The sequence below is a fragment of the Thermobia domestica genome, chromosome 15 (assembly GCF_964235325.1).
Source record: "Thermobia domestica chromosome 15, izTheDome1.hap1.1, whole genome shotgun sequence".
In the NCBI taxonomy this organism is placed as follows: Eukaryota; Metazoa; Arthropoda; class Insecta; order Zygentoma; family Lepismatidae; genus Thermobia; species Thermobia domestica.
In genome coordinates this window covers 138,865,877-138,888,229 of record NC_137468.1, presented here as the reverse complement: position 1 = coordinate 138,888,229, position 22,353 = coordinate 138,865,877, and the positions used below count along the sequence as shown (strand labels likewise).

Sequence of the window (22,353 nt, the reverse complement as noted above, 5' to 3'; positions counted from 1 at the left end):
CCCCATTGGCAGGCGTCGAAATTGATACATCTTATTTTTAGTTACAAAAGCTGTTACCTTTTTACTATCCTCAGTGAGCAAGCACTGATAAAAACTTTTCTTGAGGTCAATTTTTGAAAATATATGGTTATTTGATATGCTAGAGATAACATTTTCAAGATTGGGTGACGGAAAATTACGTGTAATTATTTTCTTATTTACAGATCCATAAGCCACGACTAATCTCTTACTATGGTCTTTATTCTCGACCAAAAAGCACGGACTGGAAAATGGAGAGGCATTAATCTCTTCTACCACCCCCTCTTTAACCAAATCTTGAATAAAATTATCTAATTCCTTCTGTTTATAGTTTGGTACACTATATGGTTGTAATTTAACTGGAGTATTATCTACTAATTCAATTTGATAATAGAAATCCTTCACACATCCTAAACGATTGGTAATAACATCTGAAAAGGAAGTTACTAGATTATTTACATAATTTTTTAACTCAGGATCTTTATCTAAAAGTTCCGAAGAAACTTTATAATTACCTTCTGAAGGTGCTGCATTCTGCTCGGAATCAGTAACCTGAAGCACCTCATGGTCCACATAGGTTTCCAATTCAGCAGCCAATTGTTCTCCAAGCGCCTGCTGTTCTGATCTGCATGTCTGATTTTGTATGGTTCTAGGGAATCGAGCAGCCTCCTCAGCCCCATTCGAGCATGCTGGAGTGGGATGGACTACGCTATCCCTAGAAGATAAAAAGTTTGTCCGAGGAGTAGACTGTTGCAGGTTAGATGGGGGATTTATAGGAATTATTAACTTCCTAGCTTGAATTTTGTAAAGTCTGTTTGACACATCTATCACTGCTTGATATTTTCGATGGAAACTATTTCCCAATAAGAGATCAAACTCTGAAGATGGAACTATATAAAAGTTTTCAGAAAACTGTTGAAAACCCATCCGAAAATATAAGCGAACTCGTGATTTAACTGTCACTTGTTGTTCTCCAAGACCTACAACTTGTAAACTAACGTCTACTTCTCTGATTTTACACTGTTTTTGTAGATTTCTAAAGAATGTTTCACTCACAAAGCAGGACTCACTCCCCGTATCTAGGATGGTATTGACTAATTTCCCTTTTATATAAGCAGGCACGACCAGAAGATCTCTATTCTTTTTATTATATTGTGAAGAATTTACAGTTTGGAAACCAGATTTATTCACCAGTGACCCATGTTCCGAATTTCAACTAACAGCACTGTTCCTTTTCCGAAAATGTTTGTTTGAACCCGAAGAACTAGTCACAATATTTTTCCGAATGGCACCTGTTTTACCTTGAAATTGTTCACTACCTGATGACGTATGAGTATTGTCACTAGAAACTATTACATTTTGATTTTGTTCAAGATTTCCGTCCAAACATCTACCTTCTACCAAATTTACCGGTTTACAATTTATACCAGGTTGACTAATTACATTACAAATAGCCGTTTTATTCGTTATTTCCCTTATGGGGATTTTTAATTACACTACCCATTACCGGTCCGACAGCATTCCGCAGTTTGTAATAATCATTACTATATCTATACATATTATCAAAATGTAAAGCTGCGTCCTCAAGTTGTTCAAAAGTCATCGGTACCCCCCTACAGTTGAAAAATTTATGAACCATTGGACTAACCATATTACAAATTAAATTACAAATAACTGGTTCTTCGAAATTCATATCCGAAACATGTATCAATGATAATTTCTCTTCCACAAATTCATACAAGGTTTGATTTTCCCTCATAACTCGGTAAAACTCGAAGCGCATAAACTGCGTTCTAGCCAAAGGTGAGATGAATTTAATGACAAGTTGTCTACAAATGTCTCCCCAAACTGAACCCGTACCAATCATTGACTGTAAAAGGTAATTAAATTCCCCTTTAGTACGCGCTAAACTAGCTATTAAAATTATATCACACGGTAAATCTTTACTACGCACAATTTTGTCAAGTTTCAAAATGAATTGGAATGATAATTCTGTATATGTACCGTCCACCAAAGGTAATTGATTAGTCTCGGCCAATAACAATTTATACACCCCTTCGGTTGCTAATTTATTAAAATCAAAATTTAAATGCTCAGAACGCATATTATGTCTGTATACATTTCGTCTATCCAAGCCTGGAACAGAGGAAGAATGTATCCGTGGCCTCCCACGATTAGGTTCGACAAAGTTACTATCAAAATTTGACTCAACATTCCGAAAACAAGGATTTTCAAAAGCTACATAACCTACAAATCCTTCTTCACTACTCGTACTACTACGTTCAAAATTATCAATATTTTCATAATTCTGCCTATTATCCATCTTTCCTGTAGCCAGAATTCAAAATTATCCGTATATTCTTCTCCTTTTACAAACAACAAACAAATGCGCAACAACTCGTGCCAACTTATGCTAGGTGCACCCTCAAAATTTCTCCTCACACAAATTTCTTTTCTTCCCATATATCTCCTGTATACTACTCTGCGCTTTTATTTCTAACATTACATTCTAATTTAAACAGGTATATGGCCAAAACAAGTAGCACTTGAAGATTAGAAAGTTGTAACGTTGCATGCTTACGCATACAACCGTGGTTCCGTGATTAACTTGTCCACAGGTAAAAGTCAAACCTTGCCCAATAACCAGACACAATTCCTTCCTTTACCTGCATACAAATCAATCACAAGCACACTTGTCGAGACGTTCCCTGATTCTTATTTTGGCATTGCAGAGTAAAAACACTGAAAAATTATTATATTTTTTTTCTGGTAGCAATTAAGCTTACTTTTTGACTAGAAAATATAGGTAAACTCTCAAAATTCAACTGGAACAATTTATTACAAACAAAATATATATCTAACAATAACAATAAATGTCCAAACCCCGAAGAAAATCGTTTAAATTTTTCAACTTCTTCAAAAACTTTCCAACAAATAATAACTCGAAAGATTAACATTAAATTTCCAAAAGATTCAAGAAAATATCTAAATCCGTAAACATTAATTTACCCGAAAGTATTATTAATTCCAAGAGATACAATATTTCCCGCACACATAGACTTACTGTTCACATATACTGAAATTAACTTCCATTACGGTACTCATTGACAAACTGTTTCCAAATATTAAATTTTTGCTTTCTCTTTCCCAAAACTTACAATATTTCTCCGTTAGGTTAGGAATTACTAGTAATACGTCCACTCTTGTCTTAGCTCTTATATTCATCTATGAAAATTCCACTTTAAAATTTCGCTCTGTAAAAGTTTTAGCTTTGGCATAGTAAATGATTATTGGGATCCGAACCCAGCATGCGCGATCCGAACCAAATATAATGGGATCCAAACCCAAGAATTGGGGATCCTATGCACTGCTCTGGAAAATAATGGGAGGACGAATAAATTTCAAATCTCCTTCCACAGCCAAAAGAGTTAAATAATTCGTCCTCACTTCATTCCCCAGCACAGTACCAAGTTCAAGCCCAATTCTTCAATTTTGTAGAAAATAGCACTCTACTTACCAAAACAGCAAGAAATTTCCATACATATACTATTATTTAAGATATTCTTTAAACACACTATTCAAAGCTATTTCATTCATGTAATATTAAGCCAACCATTACGTAAATCCAAACCACGTTTTTCGAAAATGAATTTTAAGGTTGTCCCATGCCAAACTAAATTTAAGTTAATTCCATTATACTCTTAACACCTATCCCTCACCTTCCCTAATCTTCAAGTGGCCGAGTTACCGAGCTTTTCCACCCAGCAGGCTGGAACTCCTCGTAACTAGCACTTATAACTGAAGTGGAAGGGCATCTAGTGAGTAGAAGCCGTATTACTTAACTCCTACCTTTACATTCAATATACAATATTTTAATTCCATCAGAAATCATTTTTTTTTTCTTCGACGGAAACGCTAATATACGTTACAAAATGTAAATACAGATTGGAAATTTTGTCCTATAAAACGTCAAAGTTTACCACCAGAAATGTCTATGGTCGACTTTAGACTAGAGATGCAAGGGCTCGGAAAAAAAACCGGCTTTTTTGGAAAAAAAACTCGTTTTTTTCTGCTTCGCTTTTTTGCTTGAGAAATTTTGGGCTTTTTACAAAATTCTGCTTTAAATTGATAAACCAGATTTTGTTTCGCTTCTCTATAACACAAAAAGTCATTTAATTAGTGGTTGATATCGATAATAATATAAAACCTCGAAAATAAACCATGAATTTCGAAAAGAAATTTCAAACAGTTTTACTTCTCAATATATTTACACTATGAATTCCAAAGGATTAACCAATGTATATAATAAGAATTTTTTAACCTGCTACATTCAAAAGTAAGCAGGGTTGGCAAGAACTGTGGTTGTTTTTGAAAATGCCAAAACCCCATGTTTTGGGGGGAGTTTAAACTAGGTTTTTTTGATTTAAACCAGGGTTTTTTCGGTTTAGATATTTTGCTTTATGTATTTATATTACATATTGACAGAAATAAGTTTGTTTCGCCTTGGTGTTGTTATGCAACAATGGGGTTATGCTGGAAGAGGTCACATAAGCTTAAAGAAGTCCGGTCAGTAAATTTCTTAAATTAGGAAACTCCCGCCCTAGCCATCGGGAAAATCCCGTCATTACTCTAAATGTAAAACAATAACGGAAAAAATCCTGTTATTGCTTTGCATGTAAAATTTAAAGGTCAATATACCATAATCAGTACGCTAAAACTGAGGTATTAAATTACAAATTTAGTACGTACGTATCATTGAAAGTCCAATCTAAGCTAATGTTGGAAGCTACGTAGGCAATCGATAAATTTTGCCAATTTCTATCAATATATTTAAGTAACCTTGGCTTCTTTATAAAACAACAGGCACTCAGGCATGCAGAAATATACAATTTGGTATCGTTTCGTATGTTCAGGCTTAACATCCTTACGTAATACCGAGGTTATCAAGAAGAAGACTTTCACTTAAAGTGACATCCGAACCGCTACTTTGTTTACGCATGAAAAAAGGGTTGTGGTTCGACCGAGAATTGAACATGGGACACCTTGATTAAAAGGTGAAAAGGAAATAAAACTAATGCATATGGTTTGATGTGGGGAAACGTCACCATGAAGTTCACACGATTCGCATTTTTCGTTCTTTTTATTTTTTTGGTTTAAACCAGTTGTTTATTTAAAAAAAAAGAAAAAAACTAGCTGGTGTAAACCAGCCAACCCTAAAAGTAAATACTTATTTTTAAAAAAAATACAGAAATAACTAGCAAAATTCTATGTATTATTTTTCAAAATATTCCATACCCTCTTTTTGGAACAAAATAAAATTAAAATAAAACATAAGAAAAATACTTGGATTTATATGATACACTTAAAGGCTGCACATCTAGAGCTTTTGGTTTTGTATATTCTTGAAATTCTACAGTTTTATATAACCGCCATCACGGTTTACTCAGTCCTCAAGTTTTCTGAATTTTTAACAAGAGGGATTCAATATATGAAGGGTATGAGGCAGGAACATGGTAACCCACAATTTTACTATTTTAAGAAATTAGAGACTTTTTGCTGCACAATCCATTTTGAAAGTCGGCAAGCTAATTTTTCACATAAGACTATACATGAAGGATTAAACGAAGCGGTATGCGTTGCTGTCTATCTGGTGCTGCATAACTCAGCAATTGAAAATTTGTTAGTTATCATGTTCTTGGCTCACACCCTTCATATCATTATGGAACTCTCCTCACCCCATAAAAAAAGGACTACGGAATATATTTAAGTTAAGATAAATACAACTGCACAACAAACATGACTGAGTAGAGCTTTTGCGCTTCTATCGGGAAGTCCGGGATTCAACTCAGCATTCGACCATTCTGACAAAGCTTTTCTTCATTTCATCTGTGAAGTAGAAATAGTGCGTGTACTGTGAGTTGGCCGACTTTCTTTCTTATTGTTTTTAAATCGTTATTATTACTAATTACCAGCAGTGACGGTTTTGCGAAGGTTAGGAGGGCGGTCTTTCGGACTGAAGCCTGTTTCCCAAAATTACTTAATGTCTAAAACAAACGAAATATCTATTAGTCATGCCTTTACTCATAAACTTTAAGCTCCCGTCAAATAAAAATTACGAATGTTTAGAAAAACTAAACATTAATAAGAAAAAACCTCCCAAAATACTTTTCTAAATCCGCCACTGATTCTCAGTATAAAATGATCTTCAATGAGGTTGTATCCGGAAGATTATCGGTAAATATATAAACGAAACGAAATATTAGTTATGAATGTATCATAAACTTCAAGCTCCTCCCAAATAAAATTAGGGCATATTTTATTTTAGAAAACGAAACAATCAGAGAAATCCCTCCCAAAGTACTTTTCTAAATCCGCTACTGATTATTTGTATAAATTAGTATTCAAGGTTGTATCCGGAAAATTATTGCTAAATCGTTGCACAGTTACAGTATAACAGAAATGTAGAAGTACGGTTTGACGGATATATAGAAAAACGTAAGTTTAACTTTTGCTCTAGAAGCTAGAGTACTAAGCTCTTAGAAATGAAACACGAATGACAAACTGAAATGATCCGGAGAAGAAAAAAACGTCGATAACTCAAAAGTTGAAATAAAGTTAAATAGCCTCTAAAATTGTCCTCAAATACTACATTCTTCACGTTAGCTTTAATTCGTAAAATATGTGCTCCATCCATCTTGCTGGTGAATTTTAGAGCGAAATATGGCATTTAGGTCATGGAATTGTTATCTAACTATAGAATATACTATAAGAAAGCTATTTAGATAGAAAAATCATGAAAATGAAAAAAGCCAAAATTTCCAAAATTCTCGTTTTTTTCCCCAAAAAGCCGACTTTTTATGTGAAAAAAAACATCGATTCAAAAAAGCCGGCTTCTTTGCATCTCTACTTTAGACGCTATCAAATCGCAAGCAAACTACGCTTCTATCGCATGGATGAAAATTCAGCCTAATTCGCACCCAAATTCGCTCTTGAGAGTGTTATGAAATTTTGTGATTTGGGAAAGAAAAAGTCACGAAATTTTATTTTGGAATTTTAGTAGACACCTCGTTATAAGTTGTGCGAAGTGTTCGTAGAATTGAAGCGTATTTGTAGTCTGGAAAATATAAATGGAAATCATGTGATAAAATAATAAAATGTGAATTTCGGTAGTATAATATTTGAATTTATTGAACACAGTGTGCAGTAGTTGTTGAAGAGATTTATAGCAGCAACTTTGTTCTTTCAATCTCATTTTTATAAAAATTACAATGATGCAGTCGTTTTCAAAGGATTTATGCTTCTAATAACAATTACAAGGCAAAAGTAAATTTTGGCGGATCAGAAGGAAAGCCGGTTACATTGTATTAACAAGTACAGCAACTTTGTCAGCCCACAGTGGTGGGTAAGCCTAAAGGAAGTAATCTAGAAGCTTATTCCACGTAGGTGTGGTGCATACGACAAGTCCTGTATCGCTTAAATCATGGTGGTTGTTACCAGTATCACTGGAAGCGTAGTGGAAAAAAGCCCTGTATTGCCGAAGGCGTGTTGGACGTTCTGTATCGCTAGAGGCGTGGTGGACAAATCCTATTTGAGAAAGCGTGGTGATGCATGGAGGAAGTAAAGCTACCGGATCCACAATGAAAGTGATGAAAGTGCACGGTGGAAGTTAAAGTAGTATCCCCATGGCCGAACATGCTGCGATCTGCGATGTGATCGCAGAAATTTTGCCGCGCTTATGCAGAAAAATTACCAGAGAAAGAGAGAGAAAAAAATGCCAACAGGGGCGGATCCAGGATATGATCAAGGGAGGGGCTAAACCATATTTTGCCGTTTTATACAGTGTAAAGCAGGATTGAAGCCCATTTTATCCAGTGTATACCTAAGCGTCATATAGCCCCCCCTTGGATCCGCCACTATATATATATATATATATATATATATATATATATATACAAATGCTTAAAGCTGCTCTTATTACAAAATACGGTGTATTGTATCATAAATATTTTAAATCTGCTTCTTTTAGTGGAACTCGAAAAATGTGACTTCACAGATTGTAACTCGAACTAGAGATACCGCTGAAAACTGTTTACCATGCTTCATGTAATACTGTAATAAAAACACGATAGTTTCATCTTGATTTTTTTTACTTTGAAATTCATGCAGAAAATTTTTGACTTACAATAGCTCATCGCAGAAAGACAAAGAAAGTTCTGCCCTTCTGCCATCGGGGGTAGTATTCAGTATCACCGAAGAGGAGAAAGTGTTCTAAAGATAGCAGAGGAAACGGAATAGAGCCTCGTTACTTATTTTGGAGTTAGGTTAGGTTACCAAGCAATATTCTTACTGTTTATTATTATTATTATTATTATTTATTTATTTATTTACTTGTTTATTAAATTTTCGACAGATTTATTTTTGTAATATCTTATTTGAAGTGGGATGAGCTGTTAAAGGAAAATGTTTTGGAAATTCTTATTAGTTCACAGTGTATGATGATTTGTATTTGCGAAGTGTACATGGAATTGAAGCTTATTTGTAGTCAGGAAAATATAAGTGTAAATCATGTGGTAAAATAAAAAGAATTTCGACGGTACTGAAGTAGTTGAATTTATTGGCCACAATGTGTGGTATTAGTTGAAGTGATTTATAGCAGCAGCTGTATCTGTTCTTTCAGTCCCCATTCTTATCAAAATTTACAATTAATTTTTTTTATAAAACCGGGGAGGTGTTACTTAGGGAAATGTCAAAGTCCAACTTGGATGAAGCAGCGAAGTATGTTTATGATTATATATATATGTATGATAGATTATTATTTTTGTTTTTAAATATTGTATTAAACACTTTCTTGTGGACACATTTAGCGGCAAAACGAACAATTTCTCCACATACGATGATAACTTTTCTTGTTATTTTAGCCCAAGGATACCACGCCTGCACTACTGATAAACCTTTCTATGACTATACATATTAAACGAATTTGTATATTCGAACTAAATAAGTTCTACCGCCAGAGAAAGAGAAGTTCGTCTTGAATCGTATACTGTGCCAAGTCAATCCAATCAGTATTATTTCTACTCATTTTGCCTAAAATCTTGCTTTATATTACCTCTCAACCTTCTTGGAGTATCCAAAGGTCTCTTTCTAGAAATCTTTCAACCAGAACTCTTTACCCCGAACTTTTTATTTTCTATGAGATCGACGTTCTCTCCCATCTTAGACATCTCCCTGTTAACATCCATATAATATTGGTCTTGGCTATTGATTCTAAGGAAGCTCGTGAAAAGCAGATCAATATCTGCTGGAATATGTTCTCAGATATGTGAAACAATTTAAATAAGATGAAATAGGGCGTTCTTTGTTGATTAAAGAAGACGTTTGATATGTGAAGGTGAGTAATGGAAGCATTGATGGAATAGTAAGAATTGGGAGGACCCTAAGAAAACCCACCGATACACTTCATTTCATAAGTGCATCTAATCTAGGATCAAGCGTACGGTTTATTTTATTTTTTAAAGCAGGAGATAAGCTTTCAACAAACGAGATACCGTGTTCCGATAAAATACGAAGTATTTCGTCGAATTTTGGATAACCATTTACGTTAAACGGCTCAGAGATTACGTTAAAGATTGGAAATTGAATGTGTTAGGTTAAGGAATAATTCATGATTTTTTTTTCTTCAATTTTATTTTAAACAAAGTACAAGTTCTCCGTTGTTGTTCACGACTTCCATCCTTCAATAAGTTTTTCGATGCCTCGACGATAGAAATCTCCCAGTGTTGACTCAAAGAATTCATCTAACCAAACCCATACTTCCACGTCATTACTGAACAATACACCGTTCAAAGAGTTCGAGAGATGAAAATCTGCAGCGCCAAGTCTGGAGAGTGTGGAGGACGGGGGCCTTTCATTCGAGCTCTTGATTTGCGACTTTGGTCATTGGCGATGTGAGGATGGGCTTTGTCGCATTGCAGAAGAACTCAGTTCGCTTATTCGGTCTTTTTTCTTGAATTGTTTTGTTGAGTCGGTGCAGTTGTTGAACGTAAAGCTCCACATTGAGTGTTCAATTCGGCTCAAGCAGTTCGTAATGAATTATACCTTTCCAGTCCCAAAAGACACACATGATCTGTTGAGAATGAAGGTCTTGTTTTGATCACGGAATCGCTTGTTGGTCCGGTATGAGTCATCTTTTCTTGCTTCATGACGTAAAGCACCATTTTTCATCGCCACTGACAATGTAGTAAATGAGAACGCAGTTGAGTGTTGAATGACGTCGAGCGAGCAAACGGTGGCGACTGTTAGTATTGATTTTTGTTGATTTCGGATTGCACCCAAGCGTCGAGGTTCTGAATCTTACCTATTAAGTGAAGGTTGGTATCCACAGTTAGTGTTAAATTGCAATCCGTCTGCTTCTCCAATGGTCATTTGACGTGGAATTTCTTGTAGCAGGTGGTTGAATCGCTCCTAATTTAATTCAGTTGGTCGACCGATGTATAATCCGTCTTTGAGATCAAAAATTTCCATTTAACGCGAAAACCAATGACGCCCGGTACTCTGAGGCATCACACCTTTTCCATACAGCACAAATCTTAAGAGCAGCTTCGGTGGCCTTAACACTTCGATTAAATGCAAATCACCAGTGGTGTCAAAAACAATCGATTTTGTCTACTTGACATTCCATTTTAATGATCTGAAAAAAAAAAAAAAAAAAGAAATAAAATTTTAAAAATTAGAAACAATATCTTGTAGAACAGACAGTTGCCTTTTAAATAACACTGTTCAACAAATTTTGATCGAAAGTATGTAAATTCTTTGAAATTGCGATTTTTACATTCATTTAAGCATAATATGAAAGGAAATGATAATAGAAGAATTTTCTTAGCTCAGGTTGTGAAAAAAAAACGCCCTTGTACAACAGTAGCTGTATATATACAAATGTATTAATATTTATAAAACATTTAAGCAAAATCCTTGTAAAAACCTACATTTCACTTCTTTTTTTTTCTTTTTTATCTATTTCACTGTGATGTGATAAGCTGGGGAGTTAAGAAGTACCCTAACCTATAGCTTTCTATACCCTTGTACTTCCTTTTTCAAAATTGCGCAAATACCAGTTTCACAGCGATACAGAAAATAGAGTAACCATGGTCAAGTTAAACATTAACAATTCCGTAATAAAAATTAGTATTAACATCAAAACATGAAAAATATGTACAAATACCTTTTTGTGCAAGAACTACACTGCAATGTAGACAAAAGTTTCAAGTGATCCCTTGTACAGGATTATGTTTATTTTATTTTGAGCGTCTTCGCTTGGCTTGCCTTTTGTAGGTTACATCTGGAGCATCCCTTGCAATAGTCCAACAGTAGTCGGCCAATATGTTAGAACTCCATTTTCCCTCATATCTCTTCTCCATGGCTGCAATATCGTGATGGAAACGCTCACCATGTTCGTCACTTACTGCTCCACAATCTTCGGGAAAGAAGTCTAGATGTGAATGAAGAAAGTGGAGTTTCAGAGACATATTGCAACCAAGATTTTCGTAGCACAATAACAACTTTGCTACCAGTTGTTTGTAATTTGTTGCTCGGTGTCTTCCCAAGAACTGTGAACAAACACTCTTCAAGCTTTCCCACGCAGCTTTCTCCTCACCTTGGAGAATTTCGTCGAACTTGTGATCTTTGAATAGTTGCCTAATCTGTGGCCCTATGAAAACACCCTCTCTAACTTTGGCATCACTTAATCGAGTGAATTGTCCTCTTAGGTACTTATAGGCCTCTTAGGTACTTAGGTACTCATCCTCTTGGTTCATGCTCTTAACAAAACTTTTCATAAGACCTAATTTAATATGTAGAGGGGGAAGCAAAATTCGGTTACGATCTACCAGTGGTTCATGCTGCACATTTTTCACTCCCGGCTGAAGAGTTTCTCTGGTACTCCAATCACTTTTGCGGTAATGAGATCCACGATCTCTACTGTCCCATTCACATATAAAGCAACAATACTTTGTATACCCTAACTGCATACCTAGGAACAGTGCTATTACTTTAAGGTCACCACAAATGAGCCACTGAAAATCGTAATATTTAATGGCTTGAAGTAAACGTTTCAAGTTTTCATAAGATTCCTTCATATGAACTGCGTAACCTACAGGAATTGAAGGAAGTTCATTTCCAATATGTAAAAGCACTGCCTTTAAACTCACCTTGGACGAATCTATAAAGAGCTTCCACTCCGTAGGTTCGTAATTAATTTTAAGTGCCCTCATGAGACCATTTACATCTGTACATGCCACAAGTGTGTCTTCCATAGCAAAAAATGAAGTGAACATCTTCTCCCTATTCCGATACACTGAAATATTTACTTTTTCCTGCAATAAATTCCATTGCTTTAAGCGTGACGCTAAAATTTCGGCTTTGCTTTTCGAGAGGTCAAAGTCTCTGATTAGATCACTTAGTTCCTATTGAGTAAGTCTATGTGGTTCACATGGAGGTTCTTCTACAACAAACGTAGGGTCCTTCGAAGTACTTGATTCAGGAGCTTCAACTTCTTGATCATCATCAGAAAAAATATCGTATTCTTTAGGTGGGTCAGGAACAGGTAGTCCTTCTCCATGTGGAACAGGGCGAATTGCAGAAGGAATGTTAGGATAGATCAAGGCCCGCTTCTTCTTCGTGGAAATGCCCTTCTTGACGGAAGGAACCATACAAAAATAACAGTCTCTGATGTGGTCGCTTGGCTCCCTCCAAATCATGGGCACTGCAAAAGGCATTCAGCGCCCCTTCCCATTAATCCAATTTCTTAGATTGCTGGCACAAGTGTTACACACAATGTGGGGTGCCCAAGATTTATCTTGGTCTCCAATTTTACCAAACCAAAGTAATATTGATAGGCTTTTCTTATTAGTGGTGTTATAGTCTGCTTTTGCGAGGAAAATGTCACTTCCCCACACACGTAGCAGAAGCTATCCGCACTGTTTACACAATTTCGCGGCATTTTTGTTTATTGAAATCCTCAAAATGTCACTTGAAATAGTTCCGACAACTATTTAAAAATATACATTCGAAATACCAGTATTTTTGCGTACTTGTAGTTGTATTTTTATGTCCTGCACTACACAAACGTCACACCCAAAACGCTGATAACTGCACTAAACCTGTCTTTTCTAACAATAGCAGATCACTACTGAGATAAGGAACACAATGAAACCAAGCGTTCATATAGTTTCTCCAGTGTTGCCGGATCAGTGTAACATTTTACCCCAAACGAAGCGAATATATTTATTTTTAAAGCGTTATTATTAGACATGCCTGTAAAACGAAAAGTAGAGCTACTATTCGAAAATAACTTTCAAATTCGTGATCAACACCACAAAATCAATAAGAATTAGCTGATTTTGTTCAATTTACATTTTCGTTGTTGAACAGTGTAACATATAACATTTTGCCAATGCGTTTTAGTTTTGCGCGCAATTGTTTTTTCTTTCTTTCTTTTTTTTTTAACAAAAGAAATGGTTGAATTATCCTTCAACCAGATATGAATGTCCCCTGAATTTTTCGAATTTCCTCGTTTGAATTGGTATCTTCTGAGTTCCATTATAATTTCATCATGATTATACTCGAATTCCCTCGCTCTTAGTCTCTGACAATCTGGAAATGACGTAACAAAACAAATACACCAATATCAAGTGATGAAGTACGACAAGCTATACTTACCCATCATTTAAATAAATTTCGTGTCATTTTATATTTTTCGTGCAGTTGAAGAAGGGAATAGTAAGATTTGAACATACTCTCTAAAAACTACGAAGTACTATGAAATAAAATTGTAAGAGTCTTGAACAGGCTATTATGTGCTGAGATATATATATTGACAGCTATCAATATAATGGAAATATCTGTGTACTGCAACATGTAATTTTCGTGAATTAGCATGACTGAACATTTGTGCAGAACGACTGTCTCGTGGTAGTGCTGTTTTGAAGGTAATACCTGTAGTGAGTAGTATGCGAGGCGATCTAGTACGGATTCCGAAGTGCGATACCTCAAATGTTGGTAGTACAAATTGGAGACCTTTCTAATTCCCAAAACGGTCAAATTATGAGTGGAGCACGTATATTCAAGATTACTACTGGCAAGTGTATCCAATTAACTATATCCATAACAACACTGGCAAAGTGATCATGGCATACACAATTCGTGGCAAGACATCAGAGAACAGTGGACGAAAACAAAGCCTGGGTGACAGGGAACGACTCTTTCACGAGGATTATCAGAAGGAACAGTGTAGCCAGATAGGCACAAATATTGCAGCCAGCATCTAGAACTAATTACAGTCCGACAACTTCATAATTTCACTATCATAAATTTAATATGCACGATTGGGTTTCGATTTTCACTCTAAACACCGCCGCTACGTCTGAGAACATAAAACGTGACCGGACGATGATTGGGAAAGAACAATAAAGTGAGGCACAGTGCAATTGTTTTTACTATGTATAAATGATTTATGTACTTAATTGCACTTAAATGTTACGAATTTGTGTTAAGCTAACTTATCGGTTACCATGGAACTAATGAGGTTAATTACTTCTTACTTTTCTTTAAACGGTACGAGTTTCGTTTCTTTCAATTTGATTTTTTCCTCGAGTGTAACAAGATGATACACTAAGAAAGATTTACAAAGAAATAATGCCCTTATGTAAATATGGCCTGGTCATAGCGTTATTAGTAATACAATTTTATCATTTCACGGGACAGAGAAGTAACTCCCATTACTTTAATTTCAATTTTTGTATATACTCTAATAGCTTAAGCCTTTTCTAGAGGAATAGGAGGAAAATTGATCAATTCTGCGTCATAAATAGTATTTTTTTTTAAATTATATTATCGAAAGTTTTGTGTTTGTGACTTGAATTTTTAATGTACCATTTCAGTTAGCAAAGATAAAAACGCAGAGGAATTGGTCAAGTTGACAGGAGCAGATGTTGTCATTTCATCGAGCGGATTGAAATGTATTGCTGACAATCATGCACCGGATTTCGGTAGAAACTGGGAAATACCTATCGTCATCAAAGAGCATGAAATAGAAGGTACGTAATATTATTATTAAAAAATATTATTCATAGTTAATATAAGAGTTATCCCACTACATTATTCTTTATGGGTGAAGAGAGAATTATGTATTATATGGTATTCTGTTTTGGCCCAGTACGAGGACCGTGGGAAAAGATTCTCCAAACTCCGTGCTAGTGTTCCGCTATTATAAAATTCGAAAGAATATAAATTTCTATATTTAAATCATCTTTGATTGTTTTTTTAAGCCTATTCGTGTATTTTTCACAATAGTTTGAAGTAGTTCTGTGTGAGAAATGGAAATTTCTCGTGAACATTCTTTGAACAGTGGCTCTCAGATGTAGTAGTAGTAAAAAACTGTAACTATACATTGTTCAGCGTAAGCTCTAAACTCCGATAAACAAAATATTTGTATCCTTCCGCTTGTCACAAATACGATTGGCTAGTGATGTATTACTCCCACTCCCCACGGGGAGGAGCAAATTATACACGTGCATTTTGACAATACTGTCTCGTGTTGTCTAGATACTTACATGAGCAGCGGAAAAGAAAGAAAAGAAACTCGAAAGATTTTTTTAAAAAAAGTATTTGAATTTCGCTCGTAAACATTGTTGCTTAGTGAGTAAAGGTTTGTCTTGTTGGTGTTTCACCACAACACTCGCGGAACCGGGATTCATGCCAGTCATCTTTCAGACTTTAAAAGCAGAACACCCGTCCACAGTTGAGTTGGCGCCATAATTACTGCGCATGCTTAGTGTTTATTTCTATTGTTTCATTAGCCATACTCGATTCCAGTATTATTAGATAATCCGTATTATATTTTTGTCATTTATAATAATATAGCAGTTTTATATGAAGCTTCATAGTAAAAGTAATAATGCAATCGCATGAGCTATTTTGCGGAGGAGTACAAGCGTCGGTAGGACAACAGCAAATCAGCGACATTTAGTTTCACCTGGCTTTGTTTATCGCAGTTTAGAGCTTACGCCGAATAATGTATAGAAGTTAATTTGTGTATTCAAGAAGACCAAGCTATATCAGCCTACAATTAGTGAAGAATATGTACAGATTTGTCATCTGGAGTTGGAAACACGTCATATATCTGGATTAGCAACGGTCAGGCGGCAATCTCAGCGCCGGGTTATTGTTGGTGGTGTGTTAGGCCCAGCTCCATACTACGTAAGCAATAGAACGGCTGTGTGTTAACTGAGTAGAGGATTATCGTGTAAAATGGGCGAGCAGTTGTTGGCGCTCGGTCGTATGGTGCGAACGTGACGAAGGTGGCAAGTGTATTGGATGTGTCGCGAGGAACAGTATCCAAGATGATGATGGACTGCAATATTTACGTCCAACTCACACCGACGAAGAGGAACTCTAGTCGAAAGAAAACATTCCTGCCGAGCATTAAAGCAGATTGTCACTCAGAACTGTTGTGCGACTTCGGTATAAGTGACGGAGGAACTGAAAGATTTCCTACAGACATTTCGACAATCACAGTCCGTCACGAGTTACATGATAGGTCCATACAGGAACGGGTTGCACGGGTGAAACCGCCGATAAAGTACCATAACGCTTTAGCACGATGCCGTTGGTGCCTCAAACATGCAACATAAACTGCTTCTGACTGAAAACATGTGATATGATCGAATGAGTTACCGTTTACTTTATTTCAAACCACATATCACTTTTATATGTTGAGTATACCCATAGTTGGCGTGATAGTTGCCTGTGATGATCTGTCCACATGGCAAACAGTAGATTAATAAAATTCATTTTGCATCCTAGAATACTAATTCTATAATCTTCCCGGCGCTGGATACGATGCGGAATTTACGGGGCATGGGAAACCCTAGTGCTTCCATTCTATATATTTCTGTTTCGTCTCAAGATCAAGATGATGGATCCAAGTCTTATTCATATTTACAAACTGACTGTAAGTATGTCCTAGCCAAAAAGTCCTACCCAAACCATTCACTATTTCTTCTGGTCAATAGGCAATTGGTGATATCCATCTTTCCGACAAGTTTTTCATGTGAAAAACTTCGACCAATACTGACTGAACTGTACCACACGAGAAGTTAGTCTCCTCTACGATCTTGCATATAGTCACACTTCAAACAGGTGTAAGAATGTCATAGATCTTATTGACATTTGCTTCATTAGTCACTGTGCGTGGGCGACCGGGAGTTGTGTCTCTTTACATGACTTTCTGCCAAGTTGGAATTTGTGACACTATAGTGACAGTGATTTATCTAGAATTTTGAACTTAGGGGGATGTTCAAGAAATCTGGGGGCTGGGGGTGCAATTTTGCATTAAGGTCGTATACTATTATTATCTTTTTATTTATTTATTTATTTTTCAAAAACTAAAATTTGTTGATGCAACGAACGTTTGCATTGGATTTGTTTCTCAGCCAGAGCCAATTAGCGTCGACTTTCTCATGCTTGGTGGGAAGTCGAGATGAAATGGTTGGCAATCGATTCATCAAACGTTGTTGTGACGATCACAGGCGTGTAAAGGTTGATTTCCGTTCATTCTTGCGTTGCGTGCTTTGCTTGAAAATTTATCTTGTCGAAAGTAAGTTGTTTTATTCTATTGGCTCTTAAAAACAAGAATTCAAAATCTTTTAAAAACTAAAATATCAAGATTTTTAATGGTGTCTCCCCATTCTGCCTAAAGGCCTTCCAGCACTTTGTAGAAAATATTTTGAATGATCTTATCTTTAGGCAGAATGGGAATTCCCGTTCTGCATAATCTTTCGAGATTCTGTCCAGAGAGGGAATTCTTCAAGAGAATTTTTCTTTAGTATAGAATTTGGATACTGAAAATTCACAGTCTGATATGAAACATTTTTTTTTTTTACCTTTCCTTACGTAGATTAATTCTTTTCTTAGATGGGACAACTACCTGTAATTCATCTGTAATTTCAGTAAGTTGCTCAGCAATTCTTGACATGACTACAGGCTCAGTGGTATCTTGTTTTTGGTTTATTTTGGTAATAATAAAAGGTTTAATGCATATTTGTTTACAACAACTATCATCATCAAAATACCTTTTGAAAAAGCGAAAACATTTACATCGGTAACAACAACAAAATAGTAATATTAGAGCTATCAGAACTGTACCAAAATATAAAAACCAAGAGAGATGAGTTACCTTTTCAGAATGAAGTAGTTTCCATTGTTCATCATCTATTTTCTTTTCTACTTCCTGAATTTTATGGCTTGCTACCTTTAAGTCACTAACCGAATTAATTACATGCTGAATAGGTAGGTTAATTTGCATATGAAGGGTAAGGGGAAAAAAGGAGGAATGTCACAAAACTGGATTTTCGAGAAAACGGCGTTTTTATATTTTAAACTGCGTAATAAAGAATAGGATAGTCAAATCTTTTGCCCCGTTTTACATGGACATTTCGACATTTAGGCATGCATGTCATATACTGTCAAATAGTACTAAGAATCGCCAACAGATAGGACAAAGCACCCAATAAAGCACTCACATGGACATTCCTTGTTTTTTCCCCTTACCCTTCAAGGTATATATGAGAATTTAATATTTCACAACAATTATCAGTAAGATTTAATTTCGGAGTAAAGTCTTTACCTGTAACATTGGTTTCATACCACATTTGTGTTTGGAGGATCGCCTTCAAACCATAAGCCTTACAATTATTATCTAAATGAATAATACCTGAATTTGTTAGAATTAAATCATAAGGTTCAAATCCATTACATAATATTGTCATTTTCTCTTCCTGTGGAGCAGCAAAAATCCACTCATTGTTATTTAAGGTTACGAATATACAATGGTCAATTTGTATCACATGTTTATTACAATCCATGGGAACATAATGAACATATTGTAATAATTTCATTTCACACTCTTGATTTATATGGCTAGACACAAAAACCAATCTTGTTTAAGAATCTTACATTTATTGAACTCAATTTCAGTCATTTTTGCGTAATATTGCTTAATTGAATCAACTAAAAGGTAAGGTTTTTCAGGTTGAATAAAAACAAATTTATTTGTGGTATTCTTTATTTTAGTAGGGAAGGGCGTTAACTTATATACTAGATAACGAATGGAATCTGTCAAAGGGAGACGAATTACATAGGCTAATATTCCATTATTGATAATCACATCTAAATTTATTATTTTTAATAACAAGTAACTATTCCTAGTACTTGTCCCAATTGGTAAAGATAACGCACTATGGAGGTCACTTTGACTAGCCTTCCAATGTTGGATTATTTGATAAGGAGTAATTATATGAGGCTGTAATACACCTTTTTGTGCATTTAAAATTGCTTGCAAAACAATTTCATACTGATCCTTTAAATCTCTTAAATACCTTTCAACTTTTGCGATATGTTCATGTATTGTATATTTTAAATTTAAATCCAAAAATGCTTCGTTTAAATGTCTCTCTCTTTTTGATATCTCTTTACTTATATGCTCTAAACCTTGACTCAAAATATTTTCGTTAGTCTCTACTGTGTGAAGAGTTTTATTAATACCTTGTAGGGTAGATTTAACAATAGTCATCTGCTCTTTACTCAATTTCAAGAAATCTAATTGTTCTTTTTCTAATTTATTGATTTTTTGAGTGTAATAATTGGCATCTTCATCGTCCAAGGTGCCAAACAGAAATTTAGCAAGATGACCAATACCATCTATTAACCCTCGTTTTCTTCTACTTTCTTGCGAAGAAATTTTTGTTACTTCTTTTATTATTTCCTTAGCCTCTTTGATATCAGATACCTTAGTCAAGACTTGATTTACAAACACTGTAGCACAACTTGTTTTATTTGATTTCACCACTGAGTGTCTACACAGGTTTTGTGTCCTATCTACGTAAGTTTCCAAATTACGAAAGCTTATATCTAGCTTAGTTAAGTTAACGTAAGAGACCAATTGCCAGTAAGTATTATATAACTGAACCTCTCCTAAAGAGTCATAATAAATACCTGCCGTATTTTCAAATTTCTTTATGCGTGCTCCAAGCTCTAGACTACTACTTATAAGAGAAACCAGTAGAATAGCTTTAAGTCCTATCATTTTGAACAGCCTGTAAATATAGAAACGTTATTTTCCTTTTTTTTTTTTTTTTTTTTATACACAAGATAACATGAAGAATTCGAGTTACTTAATAATACATCTTTAATCTATTGGCATGCACAGTCATTTCTTGTTTGCCAACCTTTAGGGTACAGTTTACACCTTTTGTTCGGATTATATCGTATGGTCCGCGCCACAGACTGTCAAGTTTCTTTGATCTGCCGCGGCGGACTGATTCATCATATAATAACACTTTATCTCCTTTCTGAAAAATGCATTCGTTTTCGTTTCTATCATAATATTCTTTACTTTTCTCCTTTTTGTCAATGAGGTTTGCTCTAGCTAATCCGTGCATCTCCTGCAATTTGTGTTTCAACTGTTTTACATAGTCATCGTAATTGTATACAACTTCAGAGGGTTTTCTTTGTAATACACCTGGTACATTTACAGGTTTCCCGAATAACAGTTCGAAGGGAGTGTATTGAGTGAAACTATGAGGAGTGGTATTATAACAGAAAGTAGCATATGATGCTAATTCGTCCCAATTATTCTGATTTTCTGCCACATAACATCGCAAGAAAAATTTTAAAGACTGATGGAATTTTTCTATACCACCATTCGATGCCGGATGGTATGGGGTAGTATGCAGTTTTTCTATTTGTAACAATTTACAAATACGCGTGAAGACATCGCTTAAGAAATTACTTCCGCAATCAGACAATATACTGTGTGGAATGCCAAATTTTAGCACTACATTCTCGACAAAGGCTTTGCTGATTGTATCAGCATCTTGAGAAGGGATGGGAATTGCAATAACAAATTTTGAAAGGTTATCTTGTACAGTCAATAAATATTTGTTTCTGTGTTCTAAGGTTTCTGGAAGAGGCCCGACTAAATCTAAAGAGACCTTTTCAAAAACTGTACTGGGAGTGTCAGTTATTACCATCTTCATTTTTACCTTTTGCTGCGTGTTTCTATTCTTTTGACATATTTCACACCCTTTTATGTAATCTTCAACATCTTCCTTCAGTTTTGGCTATTCTTTAATGTCAATATTATTTAAAGAAAGGTACTTCCTAATCTTTTCATAACACCTATTCATTCCTATATGTTCACCTAGAATTTGAGTATGAAACTCTTCTAAAATTTTGTTTTTCGTTTCTAAGTCTAAAGCTTCAGCTTTTTCTTTCTGTTGTGAATCACAATTTGATACCCTATCTTCTTCTTCAATAACGTCTAAAGAATACATTCGTGACAAGGCGTCAGAATTTGTATTTAAGCTTCCTTTCTTATACACAATTTCGTATTGATATTCTTCTAAAAGTATTCTCCATTTCAAAAGTCTAGATGTCGGATTTTGTACTCTAAAAACCCACGTTAGTGGCTTGCAATCTGTGACAAAAGTTACTTTTGTTCCATAAATGTACGGTCTAAAAACTTTGCTAGCCCACACTAGAGCCGCCAGTTCCCGTTCTGTGGCTGAATACGATCTCTCTGCTTTATTGAAGATCTTTGTTTATTTCACCCTGTGAGAGAATAGCTCCGCAGGCAAATGCCGAAGCATCCGATGTGATTATAAAAGGCTTTTTAAAATCAGGATACTGCAAAATTGGAGGAGTTGTCAATTTCTCTTTAAGAGAATCAAATGCAACTTGTTGTTTGACTCCCCAAGAAAACTGGACGTTTTCTTTTAATAAGGACGTTAAGGGTAAAGCAATTTTACTGTAGTCTTTTAGAAATTTCCTATAATATCCAGTAAGTCCTAGAAATCCCTTAATTTGTTTCTTAGTTTGGGGAACAGGAAAGTTGTGAACTTTCTCCACTAATCTTGGATCTGGTTTTACTCCGTTAGGTGTAATGACATGTCCTAAGTATGTTAGTTCTGGTTTCAAGAATTCAGTCTTATCTACACTTAACTGCAAGTTGCTTTTGCGAAATCTTTGCAAAATCTCACGTAATCTACTATTATGCTCTTCTAAAGAACTAGAGAAGACCACTAAATCATCAAGATAAATAAAGCAACTCGTACCTGTCAGCCCTGCTAACACTGTATTCATCAATCTTTGAAAGGTGGCCGGTGCTGTCGCCAGACCGAAAGCAAGTCGCTTGAATTGATAATGATTTTCAGGTGTACTGAACGCAGTTATAGGTCTATCCTTTTCCCTAATATAGCATTGATGGTACCCGCTATGGAG

The 22,353-nt window shown here is 35.3% G+C and overlaps 1 protein-coding gene across 4 annotated transcripts in view; it reads left to right on the top strand.

Moving 5' to 3' along the window:
- LOC145671263 (uncharacterized) overlaps nt 1–22,353 on the top strand; it is a 179,561-nt gene that overhangs the window by 80,000 nt on the left and 77,208 nt on the right. For all 4 annotated transcript variants that reach the window (XM_081740189.1, XM_081740188.1, XM_081740190.1 and 1 more), the window contains one exon: nt 14,955–15,110. In XM_081740189.1, coding sequence (XP_081596315.1) covers nt 14,955–15,110 — 156 coding nt within the window. The remainder of the gene's footprint in view (nt 1–14,954; nt 15,111–22,353) is intronic.